At 35.1% G+C, this 26,256-nt stretch overlaps 1 protein-coding gene across 2 annotated transcripts in view; it reads left to right on the top strand.

The window, feature by feature from the left end:
- MFSD8 (major facilitator superfamily domain containing 8) overlaps window positions 1-24,482 on the top strand; it is a 49,714-nt gene extending 25,232 nt beyond the window's left edge. The window contains exons 4-13 of one of the 2 annotated variants that reach the window (XM_036853673.1): window positions 1,748-1,988; window positions 2,838-2,951; window positions 5,303-5,374; window positions 5,451-5,595; window positions 6,317-6,372; window positions 9,865-9,973; window positions 17,452-17,586; window positions 20,763-20,866; window positions 20,954-21,201; window positions 22,955-24,482. In XM_036853673.1, the coding sequence (XP_036709568.1) occupies window positions 1,748-1,988; window positions 2,838-2,951; window positions 5,303-5,374; window positions 5,451-5,595; window positions 6,317-6,372; window positions 9,865-9,973; window positions 17,452-17,586; window positions 20,763-20,866; window positions 20,954-21,201; window positions 22,955-23,161 (1,431 nt within the window). In that variant the 3' untranslated portion in view covers window positions 23,162-24,482. The remainder of the gene's footprint in view (window positions 1-1,747; window positions 1,989-2,837; window positions 2,952-5,302; window positions 5,375-5,450; window positions 5,596-6,316; window positions 6,373-9,864; window positions 9,974-17,451; window positions 17,587-20,762; window positions 20,867-20,953; window positions 21,202-22,954) is intronic. The other variant, XM_036853674.1, reaches the window with a different exon arrangement.
- Window positions 24,483-26,256: the final 1,774 nt, after the last annotated feature.

Genomic DNA, 26,256 nt, shown 5'->3' with positions numbered 1-26,256 from the left:
GAGGGAGAGAGGCCGAGAGAGACAGAGAAGGAGTGGGGGCCGGGGGAGAGAGAGACGTACACACAGACTGACACAGACGGACAGACGTGGGGGTTAGGGAGATGTTGCTGATCCAGACTGAAGAGATCCTGGAAGATCTCCGCAAAGCAGTTACATCTGAGCTGAGTTTGGAAGGCCTACAGAAACTGGCCACCAGAGGAGCAGTCAGGGCCAGGGAGTAGGAGTTTGAAAAGGCATTCCTGATGGAAGGGGCAGTAGAGGAACCTGTGCAAAGGCCTGGAAGCAAAGAGCTTGACTCATTTTGGAAACTTCAAAAAGTTCTGTGTGGCTGGAAGTTAGAATTGGGGGGAGGGAGCACGCAGAGAGATGAAGTTAGAGAGGAAAGACAGTGGCCAGCTTGTGAGCTAGTTTTACATCATAAGTAGTTTAGATTTTATCCTGAAAACAATATGATAGAGATCATTAGAGGTGGCCAGAGGACTGGAAACAACATGCTGTTATTACTATAAGAGAGAAACACACAGGAGCACAGATAACAGTTCAATTACTGAACTGATACCTTCTGTTGTAGTATAGAACCTGTATCTTCCAAACCATTTTACTTTCCTGTTAAAATTCCAGCAGAATTCTAGAAGATTCCAGTTTTCCAGTCATTGTAAAGAATAGTATCCAATAAAAATAGCAAATGTTGTTAAAATTGTTAGAGCCATCTTCAAGAGTCAGCTCACTTCTGTCCATGAAACAGACACTTGACTATTATGATCAATTGATATCCTGAGAAGACACTTTTATCCTTTTGCTTTCAAACCACTAGACACTTAATATTAAATTGTTTTCATTGCTTTTTTGAAAATTAATTTTTAAATTTATATGACATGAAGTCATTATACTTATTCACTCTTATTTCTCATCCCACACAAACAGAAATGTACCTAAATATCTTCATTTTAAGCTTTTAAAAAATATCTTTGGAAAAGAAAAGGCCATGGTTTTCCTTATTAAGTTGTCCTACCACTTAACCTATATATGTTTAAACTTATGTCCTAAAATTTAATGGCTCTTATTTTTCCAAATTATTATATAACCTACCATATTTTTAAAAACCCAATCTGTTGATTTATTCCATAGTCCCTTTTGTAAGCTAAAATTTTCTGTTTTCTGAAAGTATTTTCTGAGTTGTAATCATTTGGTTTTTCCCTCAGTATTAATGATATATAAATCCTCTTTGGTAGAATCCTGGATTGTCTATGCTGAAAGGAAGAATTAGTAGTAGGTTTAATGAGAGAAATTTTATTATTGTCTTTAAGCGTTTGATTATTGTGCCCAGTTAAAAAAAATAGATTCACAGTGCTAATGGTTGTTTAGTTTATAGAGTAGCGTAAGGTAAATAATTATATTTACTTTACAAGAATTAAAGAATGGCATATTATTTTTATGATGTTATTGTTAGGTATATAATGTGATTTTTTTAACAAGATTTTTATGACAGAATTTCTGTAATTGTTCTAAAAGATGAAGTTTCTTAAACATTTTTCCTTGTGTATAGTGAATTGCTAACACATTTAATTGTAATGTCAGAAGTTTGAATTCCTTACTGTAAGTAATGATGTTATAAAACTTATGTGTTAGAATTATTGTTTTTATTTTTTTAATAAGAAATGTTACATGGTCAGAAAAAATGTATTTAGATTTTTTACTTTACTTTTCTCGGATAACAATTCTTAAAGCATTGTACTTTTTTCTGCAGATTGATCAGACTGCCGATGCAAGTTTTTTGGGCTGGGTTATTGCTTCTTTTAGCCTTGGCCAAATGGTAGCTTCACCTATATTTGGTTTGTGGTCTAACTATCGACCAAGAAAAGAACCTCTTACAGTTTCCATTTTCATTTCGGTGGCAGCCAACTGCCTCTATGCATATGTCCAGGTTCCAGCTTCTCATAATAAATACTACATGTTGGTTGCTCGTGGATTGGTGGGATTTGGAGCAGGTAATATGCATGCATGTATATTTTTGGTTGTGTTGGACTCACATTCATCCTGACATTTATGGCCTTCTCTCATCTAGGGTCACCTCTTCTCAATCTCCTATACGACATTCAACATACAGATGCCTCATTGCAAATATCTTTCCTATCATTTTGCCTTTGCTCATGATGTTCCCATTACCTATAGTTTCTCTCTTCTGTTCTCATGATTCTTCATCCTTCAAGATTCAGTTCAAGTTCCACCTCTTTCATGAAGCTTTCTTAGGCTACACTACCGCTTCTCCAACATGTCTCTGGCATTTGCTTATATACTGTTTTGCACTGTTTTCATCCCTTATCACCAACTAGCTAGTAAACTTAGTGTAATTAGAGACAATTTATGACTTTTGAAAATATTCTCTAGCCCCTAGCAGAGTCTCTTCAACATAAATGCTAAGCAAATTTTTTTGACTTAAATTTTTAGGATTTCTTTTTATAAACATGCAGAGTGTGTAGCATATTTCTTTTAAAATAGTGTAGCAATTAGTAGTACTCCATTCACTCAATGCTTTCTCGGTATTTAATGATGAAAAAAGTTTAAGTTTCCTGTATGCCATTTTTTCATTCATTCACATCTTTAACTGTGTTTTCATTTTACTAAAAGTAATATTTTCCATTAATTGATACATTTGTTCACTATACATGCCTTGTATAATCATAAAGAGGAAGCAGTAACTATGTTGTAGGTTAATATTTCTTCTTCTGTATAGAGCCAGAAGTTGAATTAAGTTGAATTAACTTAATTAATTAAGTTGAATTTTTATAAACTGGAGAATATTTTCTTTTACTTTGTATTATTGTATCTTTTCTTAGGAAATGTAGCTGTTATTAGATCATATATTGCTGGTGCTACCTCTCTTCAGGAAAGAACAAGTTCCATGGCAAACACAAGTGCATGTCAAGCATTAGGTTTTATTCTAGGTCCAGGTAGGTGTTCTTCACTTATCATTACTTGGATTTGAATTGGGAAAACTTTTGAGGTTCAAATGTTAGATGCAATTCAAGTATAAAACCTCATGGCTGAAGGCAAAGGGAGGGAAACTGATATTTTTTGATCTAGCAGTGAGGCTAGGCTCTTTATATGTGTTAACTCATGTTCCCTAAATTAAATGTTATTAGTCCCACTGTACAGATTAACACAAAGGCATAGAGAATCTAAGTAAATTATCCAGGGTCACCCTGATAGTAAATGGGAAATATGAGATTCAAACCTCACTGTCTGATTCCAAAGTATACATTCTGTCAGATAATCATTTAGCTTAACATCTCAGCAAGAGTTTGCTTTTTTTTTCCTGTTTATGAGAAACAAAGTTCTTTTAATTGAAGGATTTGAGGAAAGTTATAGGAGGTTTTTTCCCCTTTTGCCTTTTGCCCATACCTTTAAGACTTTTCTAAGGTTGAAGAAAATGAAAGAGTTTAAAAAAGATTTACTAGTCTCTTCTTCTTTCCAAGCTTTCATACTTTAATGAATATAAAAATATATTAATGAGATTTAATATTTCCCTAAGGCCAATTACTTTTCTGCTAAATGAGTAGAGAAATTAATTTTTTATGCCTAGCATAACTTTGAAAAGCCATATAATTGGCCCATGCTTTTAATATTGCAGTTATAAATAGCATCAATTTGAATCCAACTCAGTTTACTTCATCATTAACACCCCAACCTCCAGTTTCCATTACTTCCATTACTTCGCTTCAACAGAAGAAAGCCTAATTCATCATTCACCAAAATCTAGTATTTTAGTTCAGTGTTCTGGAATAAAATATAAGCAGAAATCTAGAACAATTGAACCTATTGCCTTATTATATACATGAGGGCATAGTCTGGGTCTTTTTAAACTTACCACTCTACCCTCAGTTTCTAGCACAGTACCTGGTGTAGGCTTAGGTTCTCAGTAAATATTTTGGCCATCTAAAAAGCATTTTAAAGATTATTCACGGGGCTTCCCTGGTGGTGCAGTGGTTAAGAATCTGCCTGCCAATGCAGGGGACACGGGTTTGAGCCCTGGTCTGGGAAGATCCCACATGCTGCAGAGCAACTAAGCCCGTGTGCCACAAATACTGAAGCCCGTGCACCTAGAGCCTGCGAGCCACAACTACTGAAGCCTGCGCCCCTGGAGCCCGTGCTCCTCAACAAGAGAAGCCACCTCAATGAGAAGCCCGCGCTCGCCTCAACTAGAGAAAGCCCGCGCTCAGCAATGAAGACCCAACGCAGCAAAAAATAAATAAATAAGTAAATAAAATTAAAAAAAAAAGATTATTCACTAAAACATTTTGTATTAAAGATGAGTAAATGTAGGCCTGAAAAGATTAGATGACTTTTCCAATAATAACCACATCAATAAGCACAAACATTTATTGACTGCTTACTATATACTAGATGCTGTTCTAAGTGCTTTAGGTGCAGTATTTTACTTAATCCTCACCCTAAGGTTGCATGTAAAGTCCTGGCAGAACCAGATATAGAATCTAAATCAGGAGAGCAAACCAATACTTACCCAATCTGATTTTTGCCACAGATCCAAATTGAAAATGATATTAAATATATGTAATTTAAGTACCATATACACAGTAATATTTTAAAATATTGAGTTAAAATGTGACAGTTTCTTATAATGAAATTGATTAAACTTTAATAATTTACTTATGGAAGAAATTATATAATTTAAATTTTGTACAGAGATGTATTTTAAAAAAAGAAAATACTGACAAGTTATGTTAGGTATAATCCCTTGTGAATGCCTGTACATCAGTGCTTCTCACCCATTTTTTTTTTAAGTACATTTTTTTTAAAATTAATTAATTTATTATTAATTTTTGGCTGTGTTGGGTCTTCGCTTCTGTGTGAGGGCTTTCTCTAGTTGTGGCAAGCGGGGGCCACTCTTCATCGCAGTGCGCGGGCCTCTCACTATCGCGGCCTCTCTTGTTGCGGAGCACAGGCTCCAGACGCGCAGGCTCAGTAGTTGTGGCTCACGGGCCCAGTTGCTCTGCGGCATGTGGGATCTTCCCAGACCAGTGCTCAAACCCGTGTCCCCTGCATTGGCAGGCGGACTCTAAACCACTGCGCCACCAGGGAAGCCCTCTCACCCATTTTTTATGTTATTGTCCCCCTAAGGAGGCTTTTTAGGCATTTCTTTCCTAATCACTCCATCCCATGAAATTTTTTTTTTCCATGAAATTTTAATACCACAGATCTATATTGTATGTGTTTTATGTACTGTATGCATATCTGTGCTTTATACAGAAAAAGAGTAAATGTTTTGCCTCTCCCCACCAAGAACCAATTTTCTTGCCCCTGTTGAGATGTCTGATGCAGATGGATGCTTCCATACATTACTTCCAATTCTATGGTAAATATTTCTCACATTTATTTTAGCCTGTGCCTCCCATATAATAATTAATCTGTATACATTTTATTTTAATAAGTTTTTCAGACTTGTTTTGCGCTCATTGGAGAAAAGGGCGTGACATGGGATACCATTAAGCTGCAGATAAACATGTACACAGCACCAGTTTTACTTGGCGCCTTCCTGGGAATTTTAAATATTATTCTGATTCTTACTGTATTAAGGTAATTAGATAGAAATGATAAAACTTCTCTTGTAGATTGTGAAATTAAATAAGCATTATCACTGTTGGAGAATTATTATTTCTATGATGTCTTTATTTGGTTTTTGATGTCTAGTTGTGTTCATATTTTCTGATCAGCTAATGCATGTGGTACTGATAACTAAAATAATAGATGATGAATAAGAACAGATTATAAGGTCTTTAAAGATTCAAGGTTTGGTCTTGGTTTACTAATGATAGGTTTCTAAGTAGGGGAAATGGCATGAAAGCAACATTTTAAGTAGATTAACGATTAGGTTCAACCTTAGATACAAAAGTTACTCGTAATGTGTATCTCTTATCTTTTATATATTAGAAAAAATTTTATAAAACTACAGAAGTTTTGTTACTTTATATTTCTTTGGAGTGTTTTATCCAAGAGTCCAAAATGTTTATAACTCATGTTAAAAATCATTGGAAAACTTCAAATACTGATTAAGGCAGCTCATGTGTGCTTTTGGATGAATTGAGGGTTTTTTTCATTTTATATGATAATATAATAATAATTGTAACTTGTATTTTGAAAATTTTATTGGTTATATATCATAATAATTTCATTACTCAGAAGACAGTAAAAGAAACTATACCAGAATGTGAAAAAATAGAAAGCTAGTAATAAATTTAAACTATTATCTATTATACTAAGCCTTTCATGGATACAATATTTATGTTTTTCTTTTAAGAGAACATCGTGTGGATGACTCAGGACGACAGTGTAAAAATATTAATTTTGAAGAAGGTACTATTAACCTATTTGACTAAATTACTATAATATTACAAAGTGTTTCTAATGATTCTATCTCTTTGATATTCACTTGAATTTTGTCTCTGAGGACAATACAATGGGTAATTGGGGAAGATCTTCAAAGTTGAAAGTTAGCTAAGTTGATTTTTTTTAAAGGCATGCCTATATCAGTGATTTGGTGTGCACAATTGGTAAGGTTAAAACTATTGCTAAAAATCACTTCATCTTGTTTTCAAAAAGCCAGTATCCTAAAATCCTTGAGATCTTTGGAATGATTTCAGTATTATTGCTACCAAATGTATCTTTCTGTTTCAAGTATTTCTTTATTCACTTAATCATGGGAATAAGTAGGGTTTCTCTTTTGTATTTTTATTCTTTTGGTATGCTCTACAAATGCACATTTTCATCCTTCAGATCTTTCTCTGACTCATAAATAGGTACCCAGTCTGGTAAGTAGGTATATTTTACTAAATAAACCATTATTTAAGTACTCCTAGTTATGTCCTCCTTGGGGATTATCCCCCCATGCAAAAGAATGCAATTTAGTCCTTGCCCTCAAGGAGTTTATAAAGTTTTGGAAAAGGCACTGTTAATTTTACCAAGTTCTTTGATAGACATTTTATTTAATTTTTACAACAAAACTGGTGGAAGGAAAAGTTAAAAGTAGTCGGAGAGCAGAGTGCTGAGGAGCTATAGCAAATTTTGAACAAAGGAGAAGTATGACGATAGTCAGATTGCAAGTGAGGCTAATCCAGATATGTAAAGGCCTGAACTACAGCAGTAACTGAGAATGGAGAAGGGATGAGATATGAGCTTTTGAAGAAAAAAAAAAAAAAGAAGATTCTGACAGATTGGATAGGGAATATTAAGGAATGGAGGGGGTTGTTGAAGATGTCTGCTGAGTTTTGATTCTAAATAATTGAAAGAATGAGAGAAGAAGAATTTAAGAAGGGACACTGGCTGAAAAGATAAGATGATTTCAATTTGGTTCAAGCCAAATATAATGCTACCCTAGAATAACTAAAAAATTCCAGAGGCATCTGTAATTTTGGCAGTAGGGATCAAAGCTAGAGATAGAAATTTGGGAATCATCTAGTGAAAAACACTACAGCAACAAAGAGAGAGTGAGAGAAAGGAGGAAAGGAAGGGGTAGATGAATCAAGTGTGGCAAAATATTGTTGAATGTAGGGCATAGATGGATAAGGATGTGTTTGAAAGTTTTCAAAATTAAAAGAAAGAACAAAAGAAAGAATGAGTGGTGAGGAAGTGCCAGCAGTGGGTATAAGCTACTCTTTTGAAAAGGTGTAAGTTAGGATGCTAACTTAAAGGACCTATCTCTCTACCTCTTTAAGGGTAAAGAGAATGAGCAAGTTAAAGAGGGTGAGGTTGAGGGGCTGAGAGAGGGAAGATACACAAGAAATCTTTCATAAGTTGAAGGGGATAACCATATAGATCCTTGCTTTATTGACTAATATGCTTAGAAAGCACCTGGGAACCTTGTTAAAGTGCAGAGTCTGTTTCAGTAGGCCTGGGGAGGGAGAATCTACATTTATAACAAACTCCCATGGGAACTGATGCTGCTGGTCTATGAACCACACTTTGAGTAGCAAAGACATACAGCTACATTGTCCAGTGTGGTAGCCACTAGTCACATTTGGCTGTTTAAACTTAATTACATTTAAGAAATTCCTCATTCTCATTATCTCACTAGCTACACTTTTTTTTTTTTTTGGCTGTGTGGCGTGGCTTGCAGGATCTTAGTTCCCTGACCAGGGATTGAACCCGGGCCACATCAGTGAAAGCGCCGAGTCCTAGCCACCGGACCTCCAGGGAACTCCCACACTAGCTACATGTCAAGTGCTTAGTTAATGGGTGTGTGTGACTAGCAGCCAGCTGTCCTGGACAGTAGAGAGAAAGCATTTCCATCACGTCAGGGTTCTATTGGACAGCACTGCTCTAAAACACAAATGAGAGTTTAAAACGGAGAGATCTGTTTCCTTTCATAAGATTTCTAGGTCCTTCAAAATAATTTTTATAAAACAAAGATCATTTTTAAATTTCAGTAAATGTTTAGATAAAACATATCAAGTTGTTCCTATTATTAAAGGTGTTATCATGGGATAGGATTTAATTTCCAATTACACAGTTTTTTAATCAATATGTAGTGTTTTCTTAAAATTCTTATAATTAGGATACCTAGTCAGTTCCCACAGTTTAGGATGCAACATTTCTGAGTCTCCCCGCTAAAGCTAGCACTGGTTGGAGGCTGCAGAAAACTAACCACATATGAAGTAAACTCCAGTCTAACTTGGGGCAATGTTGATATTTGATTCAAAGGAGTAAAGACTGGCTTCTAGGTGGTGATTGAGAATCAGGGAGGTCTATCCAAAATAATTCAAGGCCCACAGGGACCAGAGTCTACCCCAGAAAAGGAACTGGACAAAGGTGTGACTGGTTTTCTTTGTGTGAAAGGGAGGTCATAACCCTATGTCGAGTGTCCAAGGTGCTTAATTGCCCCCAAGTATAGCAGACTATTTTCAAATCTCACTTACTATTGGAGGAAGAACTCCTCCTCAGGTATCCTGAGATACAAAGGCAGGCACTATAATGAAAAAATTACAGACATTTACTGTGTCTTAGGAAAATCACCCCCTGCCCCCACTTCTGCTACACATGCACTTAAAGATAACATACATTCTTGTATTACTTGCCTGGTTTACTCTGAATAAGTGAGTAAGTTATAAAGTAGCATGATGGATATGTATACATACATGTATCAATATATGGCTTCACATTTCTCAATTACATCAGATACAGCTTAGATTGAGTGTGTTACTTAACTATACAGTTCAAGATAAGTGAATATCTTAACTCATTTGCCTTCCTAATTTATAAAACCACCATCAAATCTTGGTAGTTCTTTGCAAAAAATATAAATGATAACGTAAGGACTTAAAAAAAATTGTGGCTAAAAAATAAGGATATTTACTAATAGTAATTCCACGTACTGTTGAAATTCAAAATATATATCCATTGAGGTGAATCATAGAACTGAGAACTTATTTAATAAACTGTTTGAGGTTTTCATGAAATACGTGTAAATTTAAAATTTAGGTAAGGTAGAAAAAAATCTGCAACTGAAATTTAAAGCAAATTTAGTATTTAGTATGAGATCATTTTATAGAATTCTATGGACATACATTTCTGTTTTTGGTTGGGAGACGCCAAATAGAAAATCTGAGTATTTCCTGTAGGTAACAGAATTGAAGTGTATGTCCTGGGAAGAAAATTCACTTTAATTTTAAATGCCATTTAAAAGTTATTTCTGTTATGTAAATTGTTAACTTTTAAATTGCTTTGAAAGCCTAAAAAAATGATTTTAAATGTTTAGTCATTGAATTTGCTACATATAATTTTTACACTATTTTAGTGTCATAAGAAAAATTAGTTGTGTAGGTAATATAATTTTTCTTCTGTTTACTACAGCAAGTACAGATGAAGTTCAGTTCCCCCAAGGAAATATTGATCAAGTTGCTGTTGTGGCCACCAATGTTCTGTTTTTTGTGATTCTGTTTATCTTTGCCCTTTTTGAAACGTAAGTTTTTTTCTATTTTCATCTAAATCTGATTGTGTGAATAACCTATATTTCTTAATTCAGTATTAATCAGGAATATAGATGTTCTCAAAAACCTTATGTAAGGCGTATTTTTCTTATCATGATGTAAAAAGCATATATAAATTTTTTGCCTTTTAACTTGAATGTAGTTAATTCTCTGCCTGTAATCTTACTGCCTTATCTTCCTTCCTTATAAGGGAGTCTGTTTCACTGGTCTTTCTCCCCTTCCTCTGAGTTTTATGATAAATATACTTATAAAACTTTGTGTATTAATTTAATTTATTTTAAGCTATATAGCTCCCTACATATGTATGTTGGGTTCAGTCTAGAAATTTTAACTCTGTTTAAGCCCTGATCCTGAAAAAACCTAGTATTTTACAGAATCTCTGCCTTGTGTAGGCTTTGTTGACCATTAGTTATCATATGGCTTTTTTTTTTTTTAATTGGAGTATAGTTGCTTTACAGTATTGTGTTAGTTTTTGCTGTACAACGAAGTGAATCAGCTATATGTATACATATATACATATATATGGGGCCTCCCTCCCACTTCCCCCATGATTCCACCCACCTAGGTCATCACAGAGCATTGAGCTGAGCTCCCTGTGCTATATACAGCAGGTTCCACTAGCTATCTATTTTACACATGGTAGCGTATATATGTCAATCCTAATCTCCCAATTCATCCCACCCTCCCCTTCCCCACCGTGCTCACATATCCATTCTCTACATCTGCGTCTCTATTCCTGCCCTGAAAATAGGTTCATCTGTACCATTTTTCTAGATTCCACATACATGCGTTAATATACGATATTTGTTTTTCTCTTTCTGACTTACTTCACTCTGTATGACAGACTCTAGGTCCATCCACATCTCTACAAATGACCCAATTTTGTTCCTTTTTATGGCTGGGTAATATTCCATTGTATATATATACCACATCTTCTTTATCCTTTCATCTGTTGATGGACATTTAGGTTGTTTCCATGTCCTGGCTATTGTAAATAGTGCTGCAGTGAACACTGGGGTGCATGTGTCTCTTTGAATTATGGTTTTCTCCAGATATATGCCCAGGAGTGGGACTGCAGTGTCATATGGTTGCTCTATTTTTAGTTTCTTAATGAACATCCATACAGTTCTCCATAGTGGCTGTATCAATTTACATTCCCACCAACAGTGCAAGAGGGTTCCCTTTTCTCCACACTCTCTCCAGCATTTATTGTTTGTAGATTTTTTGATGATGGCCATTCTGACCAGTGTGAGATGATACCTCATTGTAGTTTTGATATGTATTTCTCTAATGATGAGTGATGTTGAGCATCTTTTCAAGTGCCTCTTGGCCATCTGTATGTCTTCTTTGGAGAAATGTCTATTTAGATCTTCTGCCCATTTTTTGATTGAGTTGTTTGTTTTTTTTTTTGATATTGAGCTGCATGAGCTGTTTGTATATTTTGGAGATTAATCCCTTGTTGGTTGTCACTTTGTTTGCAAATATTTTCTCCCGTTCCATGGGTTGTCTTTTCATTTTGTTTATGGTTTCCTTTGCTGTGCAAAACCTTTTAAGTTTAATTAGGTCTCATTTGTTTATTTTTGTTTTTATTTTCATTACTCTAGGGGGTGGATCCAAAAAGATATTGCTGTGATTTATGTCAGAGAGTGTTCTGTCCATGTTTTCCTCTAAGAATTTTATAGTGTCTGGTCTTATATTTAGGTATTTAATCCATTTTGAGTTTATTTTTGTGTATAGTGTCAGAAAATGTTCTAATTTCATTCTTTTACATGTAGAGGTCCTGTTTACCCAGCACCACTTATTGAAGAGACTGTCTTTTCGCCCTTGTATATTCATTCTTGCCTCATTTGTCATAGATTAGGTGACCATAGGTGTGTGGGTTTATCTCTGGGCTTTCTCTCCTGTTGTATTGATCTATATTTCTGTTTTTGTGCCACTACCATACTGTCTTGATTACTGTTGCTTTGTAGTATAGTCTGTAGTCAGGGAGCCTGATTCCTCCAGCTCCATTTTTCTTTCTCAAGATTGCTTTGGCTATTCGGGGTCTTTTATGTTTCCATACAAATTGTAAAATTTTTTGTTCTAATTCTGTGAAAAATGCCATTGGTAATTTGATAGGGAATGCGATGAATCTGTAGATTGCTTTGGGTAGTGTAGTCATTTTTACAATATTGATTCTTCACATCCAAGAACATGGCATAACTCTCCATCTGTTTGTGTCATCTTTGATTTCTTTCATCAGTGTTTTATAGTTTTCTGAGTACAGGTCTTTTGCCTCCTTAGGTAGGTTGATTCCTAGGTATCTTATTCATTTTTGTTGCAATGGTAAATGAGATTGTTTCCTTAATTTCTCTTTCTGATTTTTCATTGTTAGGGTATAGGAATGTAAGAGATTTCTGTGCTTTAATTTTTATCCTGCAACTTTACCAAATTCATTGATTAGCTCTAGTAGTTTTCTGGTGGAATCTTTAGGATTACCTATGTATAGTATCATGTCATCTGCAAACGGTGACAGTTTTACTTCTTCTTTTCCAATTTGTATTGCTTTTATTTCTTTTTCTTCTCTGATTGCCGTGGCTAGGACTTCCAAAACTATGATGAATAATAGTGGTGAGAGTGGACATCCTTGTCTTGTTCCTGATCTTAGAGGAAATGCTTTGTTTTTCACCATTGAGGGTGATGTTTGCTGTGGGTTTGTTGTATATGACCTTTATTATGTTGAGGTAGGTTCCCTCTATGCCCACTTTCTGGAGAGTTTTTATCATAAATGGGTGTTGAATTTTGTCAAAAGCTTTTTCTGCATCTATTGAGATGATCATATGGTTTTTATTCTTTAATTTGTTAATATGGTGTATCACATTGATTGATTTCATATATTGAAGAATCCTTGCGTCCCTGGGATAAATCCCACTTGATCATGGTATGTGATCCTTTAAATGTGTTGTTGGTTTCTGTTTGCTAGAATTTTGTTTAGGATTTTTGCGTCTATATTCATCAGTGATATTGGTCTGTAATTTTCTTTTTTTGTGATATCTTTGTCTGGTTTTGGTATCAGGGTGATTGTGGCCTTGTAGAACGAGTTTGGGAGTGTTCCTTCCTCTGCAATTTTTTGGAAGAGTTTGAGAAGGATAGGTGTTATCTCTTCTCTAAATGTTTGATAGAATTTGCCTGTGAAGCCATCTGGTCTTGGACTTTTATTTGCTGCAAGCTTTTTAATTACAGTTTGAATTTCATTACTTGTGATTCATCTGTTTATATTTTCTAATTCTTCCTGAATCAGTCTTGGAATGTTGTACCTTTCTATGAATTTGTCCATTTCTTCCAGGTTGTCCATTGTACTGGCATATAGTTGCTTGAAGTAGTCTCTTATGAGCCATTGTATTTCTGCGGTGTCAGTTGTAATTTCTCCTTTTTCATTTCTAATGTTACTGATTTGAATACTGTCCCTTTTTTCTTGATGAGTCTGGCTAAAGGTTCATCAATTTTGTTTCTGTTCTCAAAGAACCAACTTTTAGTTTTATTGATCTTTGCTATTGTTTTCTTCATTTCTATTTCATTTATTTCTATTCTGATCTTTATGATTTCTTTCTTTCTACTAACTTCGGTGTTTTTTGTTCTTGTTTCTCTAGTTGCTTTAGGTGTAAGTTTAGATTGTTTATTTGAGATTTTTCTTGTTTCCTGAGATGAGATTGAATTACTATAAACTTCCCTCTTAGAACTGCATTTGCTGCATCCCATAAGTTTTGGGTTGTCGTGTTTTCATTGTCATTTGTTTCTATGTATTTTTTAAAATTTCCTCTTTGATTTCTTCAGTGATCTCTTGGTTATTTAGTAGTGTATTGTTTAGCCTCCATGTGTTTGTGTTTTTTACAGTTTTCTTCCTGTAATTGATTTCTAATCACATAGCGTTGTGGTTGGAAAAGATGCTTGATATGATTTCAGTTTTCTTAAATTTTCTAAGGCTGATTTGTGATCCAAGATGTGATCTATCCTGGAGAATGTTCCACGTGCGCTTGAGAAGAAAGTGTATTCTGCCACTCTTGGGTGGACTGTCCTATAAATATCAATTGAATCTTTCTGGTCTGTTGTGTCATTTAAAGCTTGTATTTCCTTATTTATTTTCTGTCTGGATGATCTGTCCATTGGTGTAAGTGGGGTGTTAAAGTCCCCCACTATTATTGCATTACTGTCGATTTCCCCTTTTATGGCTGTTAGCATTTGCCTTATGTATTGAGGTGCTCCTATGCTGGGTGCATAAATATTTATAATTGTTATATCCTCTTCTTGGATCAATCCATTGATCATTATGTAGTGTCCTTCCTTATCTCTTCTAACAGTCTTTATTTTAAAGTCTATTTTATCTGATATGAGTATTGCTACTCCAGCTTTCTTTTGATTTTCATTTGCATGGCACATCTTTTTCTGTCTCCTCACTTTCAGTCTGTATGTGTCCCTAGGTCTGAAGTGGGTCTCTTTTTTTTAATTATTTTAATTAATTAATTTATTTTTGGCTGTGTTGGGTCTTTGTTGCTGCGCGTGGGCGTTCTCTAGTTGTGGCTCGCGGGGGCTATTCTTTGTTGTGGTGTGTGGGCTTCTCATTGCAGTGGCTTCTCTTGTTGTGGAGCACGGGCTCTAGGCACGCGGGCCTCAGTAGTTGTGGCACGTGGGCTCAGTAGTTGTGGCTTGCGGGCTCTAGAGTGCAGGTTCAGTAGTTGTGGCTCACGGGCTTAGTTGCTTAGTGTCATGTGGGATCTTCCCAGACCAGGGATCGAACCCCTGTTCCCTGCGTTGGCAGGCAGACTCTTAACCATTGTGCCACCAGGAAAATCCCTGAAGTGGGCCTCTTGTAGACAGCTTATATATGGATCTTGTTTTTGTATCCATTCAGCCAGTCTTTGTCTTTTGGTTGGAGCATTTAATCTATTTACATTCAAGGTAATTATCGATATGTATGCTCCTATTACCATTTTCTTAATTGTTTTGGCTTGTTTTTATGGGTCTTTTTCTTCTCTTGTGTTTCCCTCCTAGAGAAGTTTCTTTAGCATTTGTTGTAGAGCTGGTTTGGTGGTGCTGAATTCTCTTAGCTTTTGCTTGTCTGTAAAGCTTTTGATTTCTCTGTTGAATCTGAATGAGATCCTTGCTGGGTAGAGTAATCTTGGTTGTAAGTTTTTCCCTTTCATCACTTTAAATATATCCTGCCACTCCCTTCTGTCCTGCAGCGCCCTACTTATGTATGTTGGGTTCAGTCTAGAAATTTTAACTCTGTTTAAGCCCTGATCCTGAAGAAAGCTAGTATATTACAAAATCTCTGCCTGGTGTAGGCTTTGTTGACCGTTAGTTACCATATGGCTTTTTAAAAAATATATTTATTTATTTTAAAAACTATTTATTTATTTATTTATTTTGGCTGTGCTGGGTCTTAGTTGCAGCACACGGGATCTTTTTAGATGCAGCATGCGGACTTCTCAGTTGCAACACGTGGAGTCTTAGTTGCAGCATGCGAACTCATAAAGTTGCAGCATGCAGGCGGTATCCAGTTCCCTAACCAGGGATTGAACCCAGGCCCCCTGTGTTGGGTATGCAGAGTTCTACCCACTGGACCACCGGGGATGTCCCTTGTCATATGGCTTTTTAATTTTTAAAATACCTTTCCATTATATTATTAAAATAGTATATTCTTGTAAATATTCCAAACACTACAGCTGTATTTCCACATCCACTTCTTTCCCTGGAGGTAACCACTGCTAATACTTCAGTGTGTGTTGTTTTGAAACATTTTTTTCTATACAACTGTAAGTACTAAGGGGTGTGTGTGGGTGTGTGTCCTTTAAACCAACAAGAATATGTGATATTATCATTTGACAACTTGGTTTTTTCACTTTTCGATATCTTGTAACATTTTATGCCAGATATACTTGATTTTTTTTTTTTAATTATTGAGATACATGGAATTTTTAGCTCATCTGATTTTGGGGGTATTTATTTTATTATGGTAAATATACATAACATAAACTTAATACTTTAACTTCTTTTTTCAATTTAAAGGATATAATTTATTCTCTTGTATATTTATTTCCCATTTTTGAACCATGTTATTGGACATGTATTAAACTTGTAGTCTGCTATGATTCTTAGAGCTTTTCTGCCATATTTTCTTTTGTTTTTATTGAGGCCAGATTTGTATATAATAATGTATTTGTTTCAGGTGTACCATTTTAATTACTTTTAATTGCACAATTCAGTGGCATTAAATACATTCACAGTGTTGTGCAACCATCACCACCACCCATTTCCAGAACCTTTTTATCATCCCAAACAGAAGTGCTACACCCATTTATCACTAAGTCCCATTCCCTCTCACCCAGCCCCTGGTTTCCTCTATTCTCCTTTCTTTCTTTATGAATTTGACTATTTTAGGTACTTCATATGAGTGGAATCATGCATCCTTTGTCATTTTTTGTCTTGTATGTTTCACTTGGAATGATGTTTTCAAGGTTCATCCATGTTGTAGCATGTGTCAGAATTTTATACCTTTTTATGGCTGAATAATATTCCACTGTATTTATATACCAATTTTGTTTATCCATTCATCTGTCAGTGGAAATTTGGGTTATTTCCATCTTTTGGCTATTGTAAATAATGCTACTATGAACATTAGTGTACAAGTATCTGAGTCCCTGCTTTCAGTTCTTTTGGGTATATACCAGGAAGTGGATCATATGATAATTCTATGTTTCACTTATTGAGAAACGAGTGAACTATCTTCCAAAGCAGCTCATCTGATTTTAAAATTAAAAATGGTGATTTTTTTTAAAAGAATGAATATTTGGAATATTTTAAAATTCCTTTTTGTAGCCAGTTAACAGAAGGAGACAGAAAGTAGGAAAAGAAGCTTGGCAAGGAAGGAGACAGATAGTCATATAAAGGAAGAGCAGCATTCGGAGGTAGGGAGAAAAATATGTACATTCAAAAATAGGTATGAAAGAGACAGAGGAAGAGAAAAAAAAAATCCCAGAAGTTTCTAATAACTTAATCATAGTAAGTTAATAACTTAATCATAGTAACATTATTTCATTGAAAAGAGACCAGTTTAAATCAAAATACAACCATGATTTTTTAATTATATTAGAATGGTAGGAATTATGGTTGGTTTGTTTCCTTTTCCTGTTTTTCAAACTTTTTGCAATGTTGGACATGTTACTTATATAATTACAGTAAATATTAAAAAATAAAAATGCAAACAGCCAAACTTAGTAGCTTGTGCATGTTACAACAAAATGTCCTTAAAATGTTTTAAAATTTTTGTTTATGTAGATCTGGTGTCATTGTTAAAAGGGATGCAGATTCTTGAATGTGTTGGTATCACTATTAAATCTTACTATTTCAACTTTAAGTAACAATGCCTATGATTGAAATAAAATAAGAATAATTTCTTTTTTATTTTTCTTAGCATTGTTACTCCATTAACAATGGATATGTATGCCTGGACCAGAGAACAAGCTGTGTTATACGATGGCATAATACTTGCTGCTCTTGGAGTTGAGGCAGTTATTATTTTCATGGGGATAAAATTACTTTCCAAAAAGTAGGTTATTTGTCTTTGGTTTTATTTCAAGTCTTTTTTTGTTTAAAATGAAACGTGAAATAGAGCTAATGATGTAAATGAATATATTAGTAAAATAATATAAAGCTTTTCTGTCATTATGTATGAGTTTTAGTCCTTGAATGTTTGCAAACAGATTTAAAATTTATTAAGGGAGCATATTTCTATACCATGTAGTATGTTCTTTGGTAAAGCAAGATATTTTACAAAGTGAATAATTGTCTTCTAATGTATCTTTTGTATATTATGTTTTATTTGAAGTATTTCTATAAGCGTATTTCATAAAACATTGTTCTGCTGTGAAAGGTTAATGGTTAAGTCTGGAAAATTCTGGTTAAAATCACCAAACTTCTTTACTCTAAAATTTCTAAATCTTTAGTATATATACTATATCACCTTCGTGACGAGTACGTAGCATTTCTCAAAGTTAATTGTAACTTTGATCACAGAACACTTTTTTAAAGAAGCATTTTGTAAAAGTATAACTGTAAAGAACACACTAAGGAAAATACTTGTATAAAATTAAGTTCATTCATATAGTCTGGAGTGGGACATTAGTTGATGAATTCAGACAGTTCTAACGATTTAATTATTCCTAAAATATTTTAACAATACTTTAGAACTTTAATAAAGTTTTAAAATCAATTAACAAATATTGAGTCAGTGTGTAGGGTTAGGTGTTATGGGGAATACTACAAAGATTCCTATCCTTATAGAGCCAAGTAGAGGGGTCAAGATACAGATACAGACATAGACATAGATTCATATTCAAAGTTAATAGTACATGCATTACATCTTGCTACAGAAGTAGAGTGGTCCTGCTGATAGGCATTCTTACAGATTATCCAATTTCATGTCCTTCAAAGAGCTTGTATTCTACTGGGGGGAAAGCTAATAAACACAAATGTGAAATCAGGTCATGGGAAGTACTATGAAGAATAGAGCAGAGGAAGAGAATAAAAAGTGGCAAGGCAGGGTTGGGAGAGAGGGGATGTGTTGTTTTGATTGGCTGCTCAAGGAGGGCAGCTCAAACGGAAGTTACATCCAAGCAGAGACCTCAGTGAAGTCAGAGAACAGCCATGCAGTGGCCTGGAACTCTCTTGCCCCAGAAGACTGAGCTTCGTACATTTAAGGAACAAGCAGGAAGGCCATTTTGGCCAGAGCAGAATGAGAGAAATGGCAAATGGGAGAAGATCAGGTTGGAAAGATGTGAAGCCTTGTAGGTATTCTGAGGGTAATGGGAAGTGTTGGGTTTGTTTGTTTTGTTTTAGGAATCTTTGATCTTGTTTGTATATTTCATTTTAAAAATTAATTAATTAATTAATTAATCCGTTCATTCTTGGCTGCGTTGGGTCCTCGTCGCTGCGCATGGGCTCTCTCCAGTTGCAGCAAGCGTGGGCCACTCCCTGCCGTGGTGTGCAGGCCTCTCATTGCAGTGGCCTCTCCCGTTGCGGAGCATGGGCTCCGGGCGTGTGGGCTTCAGTAGTTGTGGCATGCAGGCTCAGCAGTTGTGGCTCACGGGCTCAGCTGCTCCACAGCATGTGGGATCCTCCCGGACCAGGGATCGAACCCACGTCCCCTGTATTGGCAGGCAGATTCCCAACCACTGTGCCTCCAGGGAAGTCCCTGTATATTTCATTTTTTGTTATGGAAAATTTCAAACATATGCAAAGGTATAGAGAGAATCATGTACTGAATGTTTAATATCTATTACCCAGCTTCAACAATTATAACCTTGGACAATCTTGATTCATCTATACCTCCACCTACTCCACACTGCCTATCCCCTACACCTGGATTATTTTGAAGCTGATGTTAGACATCATTTCATGTCTTCCATAAATATTTCATTAACTCTAAAAGTTAATGATGACAGCATTATCACATCTAAAAAAATTAACAGTGATTTCTAAGTATCATCAAATATCCAGGGAGTATTCAAATTTTCTCCACTGTCTCAAATTTTTTAAAAAATTTGTTTTGTTTTATATTGTTTTATTTCACAGCTTACTCACTTGACTCAGGCTCTTACGTTTCTTAAGTCTCTTTTAATCTATAAGTTTCTTTTCCATCTCTTCCATCTCTCTCTTTTTCTCCCTTACAAATTGAAGCAACCAAGATGTTTGCCCTATAGTTTCCCACATTTTGGATCTTGCTGAATAAATCCCTGTGGTGTCTTTGTTTTTTAATATTTTCCTATGTTTACTATATTTCTTGAAAATTGGTACTTAGATCTAGAAGCTTGATGAGATTTGAGTTCAGTTTTTTTGGCAAGAATGTTTTATAGGTGGTGGTATATGCTTACATCAGGAGAAATGTGAAGTTTTGTTTATCTCTTTTTATGATGTAAGTGGCCATTGACCATTCCTTAGATCCATTAATTTATTAATAGATCAATGCAAAATGCTGGTATTTTAATTCTATCATTCCTTTATTTATTTGCTGGAACACTTTATATAAAGAGAACTTTTCCATCACTACCTATTTGGTTATCCTGAGGTACAGTTTTTGTAGGAGAAACAGGGTGATCCTTTCCTTTTATTAACTGATTTTTAAAATAATGAGTGGGTTCCCTAACATCCTCTAAAAATGACCAAGAGTATTTTATTTTAATATAGTATGAATTTATAAATAACATTTTTATGTGTTTCAAGCCATTGTCATTACTGTTCTTTTTGGTGTTCACGTTGTCATATTTTTAGCCAGCTTCCTCAAATTGGCCCTGGGTCCTTTTTTTTGGCGGGGGGGGGGGGCACCCACGCTGTGAGGTCTGCAGGATCTTAGTTCCCCGACCAGGGATCGAACCCATGCCCCCTGCAGTAGAAGCTCACAGCGCTAACCATTGGACCTCCAGGGAATTCCCTCTGAGTCCTTCTAATCATGACTGAGTAGTCACTGGTAATTTCTGTTCTTTCTGGTATGATAAGATGTCCAGGCTCATCTTATATATTTTCTGCCCCAGACCTGACATCAGCCAGTTTTCAGAGGAGTCCTGGTTCCTTTTAGTGGGAAGTTATATTTTGCATTCATTTTAATTAGTATATCACTAAAAGTATCAAGATATTATTTTATTTATAGTTTTAAAAATTCTAAAAGTAATGAAACTATGTTGTAATACAATGTTTCATTTTTTAATTACAGTTTCTGTCCTTTAACAGGGTTGGCGAGCGTGCTATTCTACTGGGAGGACTCATTGTTGTATGGGTTGGCTTCTTTATCTTGTTACCTTGGGGACATCAGTTTCCCAAAATACAGTGGGAAGGTATAGCTATACATAATTCTATAATGTTAGCCCCTGTTATTCATTTAAATTAACAAGTAATACACTGTACTGATTTTGTTCTTACAGATTTACATAATAATTCAATCCCTAATACCACATTTGGAGAAATAATTATTACTCTTTGGAAGATTCCAAGAGAAGATCACAATGAAGGACCAACTGGTTGCCCAGTTGAACAAGCCTGGTGCCTCTACACCCCCATGATCCATCTGGCCCAGTTCCTCACATCAGCTGTGCTAATTGGAATAGGCTATCCATCCTGCAATGTTATGTCATATACATTATATTCAAAAATTCTGGGGCCAAAACCTCAGGTGAGTCAGCTAGCATGACACTGCAATTGCATGAGGTATACTTGTCAGCAGTCTTGTTTTTTGCTACCATTCTGTATTTTTTTTGTTTTGTTTTTGGCTGTGTTGGGTCTTTGTTGCGTGGGCTTTCTCTAGTTGCTGCGAGCGGGGGCTACTCTTTGTTGCAGTGTGTGGGCTTCTCACTGGGTGGCTTCTCTTGTTGTGGAGCAAGGGCTCTAGGTGCACAGGCTCAGTAGTTGTGGTGCACGGGCTTAGTTGCTCCGCGGCACATGGGATCTTCCGGGACCAGGGCTCGAACCTGTGTCCCCCACATTGGCAGGCGGATTCTTAACCACTGTGCCACCAGGGAAGTCCCTGTAATCTGCTTTTTTAAAGAAATATAACAATACGCTGTAAATATTCTCCCATGACATTTAATTTTCTTTTAGGGAATTATTTTTAATGGAGACATATTCCATCTTATGTATGTACCATCATTTATTCAGTCATTTTCCTATTATACATTTACTTATTTCCAGGTTTTACTTGTGACTTTTCTTTTTAGTAGCAGTTATTTAAATGGCAACAAAATGAAAATAGTACCTTCCTCTTTATAAAAATTAAATTGATAGTTTTACATTTTCAAGGTAGAAATTAGTGCTCTATTGAAATAAAGCAAAGAGAAAAAAATTTTAACATCAGTGTTTTAAAGCTATAATAATAGGTAAAACATTTTGGTAATTTCTAGGTTTTTTAATCTATAAAGTTATATTTTCACATTTTCAAAGTCAAGAATAAAAGCATATTAATTACAAAAACAATACATGATGGTTATAACAAAATTCAAGTAATTTGAAATGTGTATAGCAGAAAAGGAAGGCTCTCCATACCTCCATCACACTAAAGTCAACCACTGTTTACTTCATTTGTACACTTCACGATATTTTTTATGCCTTTTCAAACATATCCACCCTCATGCCTTTTTAAAAAAAGATAAAATGAATTATATCTCATGTATATAAACCTTTTTTACATCTTGGATTTTTTTTCCCCTTAACATACCGTGGCCTTCTTTCCATGTCAATGCGTATAGAGATGTTATTCTTGTTATAAGATCTTATTCTGTATAAGACCATATTCTTTTAAGCAACTGTTTAGCATTCCATTTATTAAATGTACCATAGTTTATTTACTTAATCCACACTTGACAGACAGGTTATTTACAATTGGAGGATATTAAAAATAATGCTGCATTGCACATTCTTGGGTATATTGTATGGGCTATAGTTTTGGATACAGTAGTTGGAGCAGTGACATTGTGGTATAGCGGAAATTAATACAGTGGAGTCAGCCAAACAGGGCTTCATATCTCTTGGATAAGTTACTTGAATTTTCTGAGCTTTAGCTTCCACATTTGTTAAGTGGGCATAATACCAATCATAGAAATTTGTGAACGTTGGAAACAATATATGTAGAGCACCTGACACAGTGTCTGGAAAATAGCAAGTACAGAATAAATGGTAGCCTTAAAAAGTAAATTTATGAATCATTTCAGCAGACAGTGTTTGTTCTTTTACACTTTTATTTTCCTAAACAGTATATCAAATAAGTTTATTGCTCATTATTTGCTGTATTTATAGAGAGGTAGTTTATATTTAATTTAAAAATAACAGATGGAGGAAGTGATTCTCGTGTTTGTCATAGTTTGGTAATATTAGCATCATCCTTGCTTTTCAAATAACTACACCTGAGTATCAGTCTGCTTCTCCCCCAACAGGGTGTGTACATGGGCTGGTTAACAGCGTCTGGAAGTGCAGCACGGATTCTTGGACCCGTCTTCATCAGCCAAGTGTACGCTGCCTGGGGTCCACGATGGGCTTTCAGCCTCGTGTGTGGAATGGTGGTGCTCACCATCACACTTCTGGGTGTGGTTTACAGAAGACTCATTGCTTTTTCTGTAAGGCATGGAAGGATTCAAGAATAACCTAGCTAAGACTGTGGTGGAAAGTACCTGCTGTGTGGAGCTTTCTCTTTTAAGGTTCTGCTAGACGATTGCTAAGAGTCAGTTTCCTAAAGTCAGGTTGCAGATATTGCATATGTTGAATAACAAGAACATATATTGAACAAAATAGGGAATTCTATGTGTAATTATGAATAGCAAGATAATATAAAAATTCTGGATCATAGTTTCCTTATCTCAAAAAAGAAATAGTCTTCATATGACATTTTTTGCGGGGTGGCATAAAGTCATGAGTGAATAGACAGTGGTCTATAAATGTGAAGTTATACTCAAGTCAAACTGCAGAAGCGTCATTAAAATAACAAGAGAATATCTATGCAGTGAAATCATAAGGAGAGTTCTGTATGAATTACCTGTAATAGAATGAAATTATAGAAATTGTTTACCTAAATAGAGGTACTTTTATTCACAGCTATCTCCTTTTTATTTATTAAAAAATGCATTTTCTGTTATAAAGTTTTCCTTATGAAATAAAATCATGACTGTTAAATTTTATACTTACCATGCCTGCCATCCTCCCTTAGCTTCTATAAGTCATGATTCTTAATACTACACTTTCCGTCTTATTTTAGTTCAGGATCTTACTAATTAACCCCTAAGTTAATGGATGTGTATGAATAATGCTCATATTTGAGCAATAAGAGGATTAAGAGATTAACATGGATTCTGCTACCTGTAATACAGATAACTACTTTTTTCTTTCAAGTCCTAATAAATAATTCACTTTAGAACCATAAGCCAGATATGTGTTATTGTATACATATACTGAACAGCAAACTGTTAAAATTATTGGCATTTTCTAATTCCCTTAAATTCTAGAGAAAAACTATTACCTTATTTATTTATCCTCTCTCTCATTAGTGGTATGGAAGAGCCAATGGTTTTCAATCTGTGTCTGCATAGCTACTCAGAACTGCAGAATTTTAAATTTGGATAGGCCCCGACAGCCCCAATATAGGCAGGCTAATAAATCTGAGGTAAAATAGCTGTAATCTAACAGTTTCCCAAGTTTACTAGAAATTGGCTAAATCACACTATGTATACTTTACTACCTCACATAAGTTGAATGCTGCTAAAAGGGACTAGTACAGAACTATGTATATGGATAATCAGTATTACGCAAAAATATTTCTAAATACTTTTCCAAATGTTTCCTACTCTAAGTTATAAATATTTTCAAATCTAAGAGTAAACACTATAATTTGCACTTTATATTGTTTGTTGTACTTTTTTTGGGGGGGTGGCTTGAATAACAAAAATTTATTTTTCATAGTTCTGGAAGCTAGAAAGCTTGAGATCAAGGTGTCAGCAGGGTTGGTTTTTTCTGAGGCCTCTCCTTGGTTTGTAGATGGTTACCTTTTCCCTTTGTCATTTGTTTTTTTCCAGCTTTATCAAGATATAATTGACATATAACATTGTATACGTTTAAGGTGTACAACATATTGATTTGATACTTATATATTGCAAAATGATTACCACATAGCATTAGCTAACACCTCCATCATATCACATAATTACCGTTTCCTTTTTCGTGGTGAGAACATTTAAGATCTACTCTCTTAGCAACTTTTAAGTATATAATACAGTGTTATTAACTATAATCACCATGCTGTACAATAGATCCCTAGAACTTATTCATCTTATAACAGGAAGTTTGTACTCTTTGACCAACATCTCCCCATTTCCTTCACGGCCTAGCCCCTGGCAACCATCATTCCACTCTCTGCCTCTAATAGTTTGTCTCTTTTAGATTCCACATACAAGTCATATCATATAGTATTTGTTCCTCTCTTTCTGACTTACTTCACTTAGCATAATGCCCTCAGGGTCCATCCATCTTGTCACAAATGGCAGGGTCTCCTTTCTTATGGCTGAATAATATTCATACACACACACTTACTTACATTTTCCTTATCCATTCATCTGTTGATGGACACCTAGGTTGTCCATTGTATCTTGGCTGTTGTGAATAATGCTGCAATGAACGTGAGAGTGCAGATATCTCTTTGAGATCCTGCCTTCATCTTCTTTGGATATATACCCAGAAGTGGAATTGCTGGGTCACATGGTAGTTCTTAATTTTTTGAGGACCCTCCATACTGTTTTCCATGGTGGCTACACCAATTTACATTCCTATCAGCAGGGCATGAGGGTTCCCTTTCTCTACATACTTACAAACAGTTGTTATATTTATCTTTTTGATAGCCATTTTAACAGGCATGAGGTGATATATTTCATTGTGGTTTTGATTTGCATTTCCCTGAGGATTAGTGATGTGGAACACCTTTTCAGGTACCTGTTGACCATTTGTGTGTCTTCTTTGGAAAAATGTCTATTCGGATCCTCTGCCCATTTTTAAATCAAATCGTTTGTTCTTTTGCTTTTGAAGTTTGCGTACTCTTACATCCAACTTCTCCAGCTCTAAAGAAGGCTTAATCTGACAGAAATCATCCTATGATTAAATTTTAAAGATTTTCACTTTTCTCTGCCCCCATAGTAAGATTCTGCTTCATTTAGATTTATCAGGGCCATAGCCAGGTTTCTGGCTCTTTGGGTAAGTCCTGTGATCCTTCTTCTCTGATGTTCTGCAGCTCCTTCCTCTGTCTTACATTTTTTTAGGTAACTTCTAATCCTAAAGCATAAACTCCACTCTTGGTTTCGATAATATGCATGATAGAAATAACAATAATGGTAATGAGGAGAATGATAATGGCAAACTATTTTATAGAGTTCTTTCCATATTACAGGTAATGTGTAATGTACTGTTTAATTCTCATAGTAATCTTACAGAGTGAAGATCCTATTATGATTCCCATTTTACAGATGAAGGAACAGAGGCACAGAGAAATTAAGGTACTTATCTAAGTAACACTGTCTTCAAAATCTACATTCTTAACTACTGTATTTTTCATAGTGATGAAAATAGCCCATAAAGTTGCAGTTAATTAATTGCTAATTGTAGGGTAATTTAAGTTACCTATACCAGTGACTCCTATTAGCAGAAATATTTGAGAAACATAATTTGAAGCCCACTGACGGGTACTTTTATCTTAGCATAA

The sequence above is a fragment of the Balaenoptera musculus genome, chromosome 5, assembly GCF_009873245.2.
Source record: "Balaenoptera musculus isolate JJ_BM4_2016_0621 chromosome 5, mBalMus1.pri.v3, whole genome shotgun sequence".
NCBI classification, from domain to species: Eukaryota; Metazoa; Chordata; class Mammalia; order Artiodactyla; family Balaenopteridae; genus Balaenoptera; species Balaenoptera musculus.
This window is presented reverse-complemented; position numbering and strand designations above follow the sequence as displayed.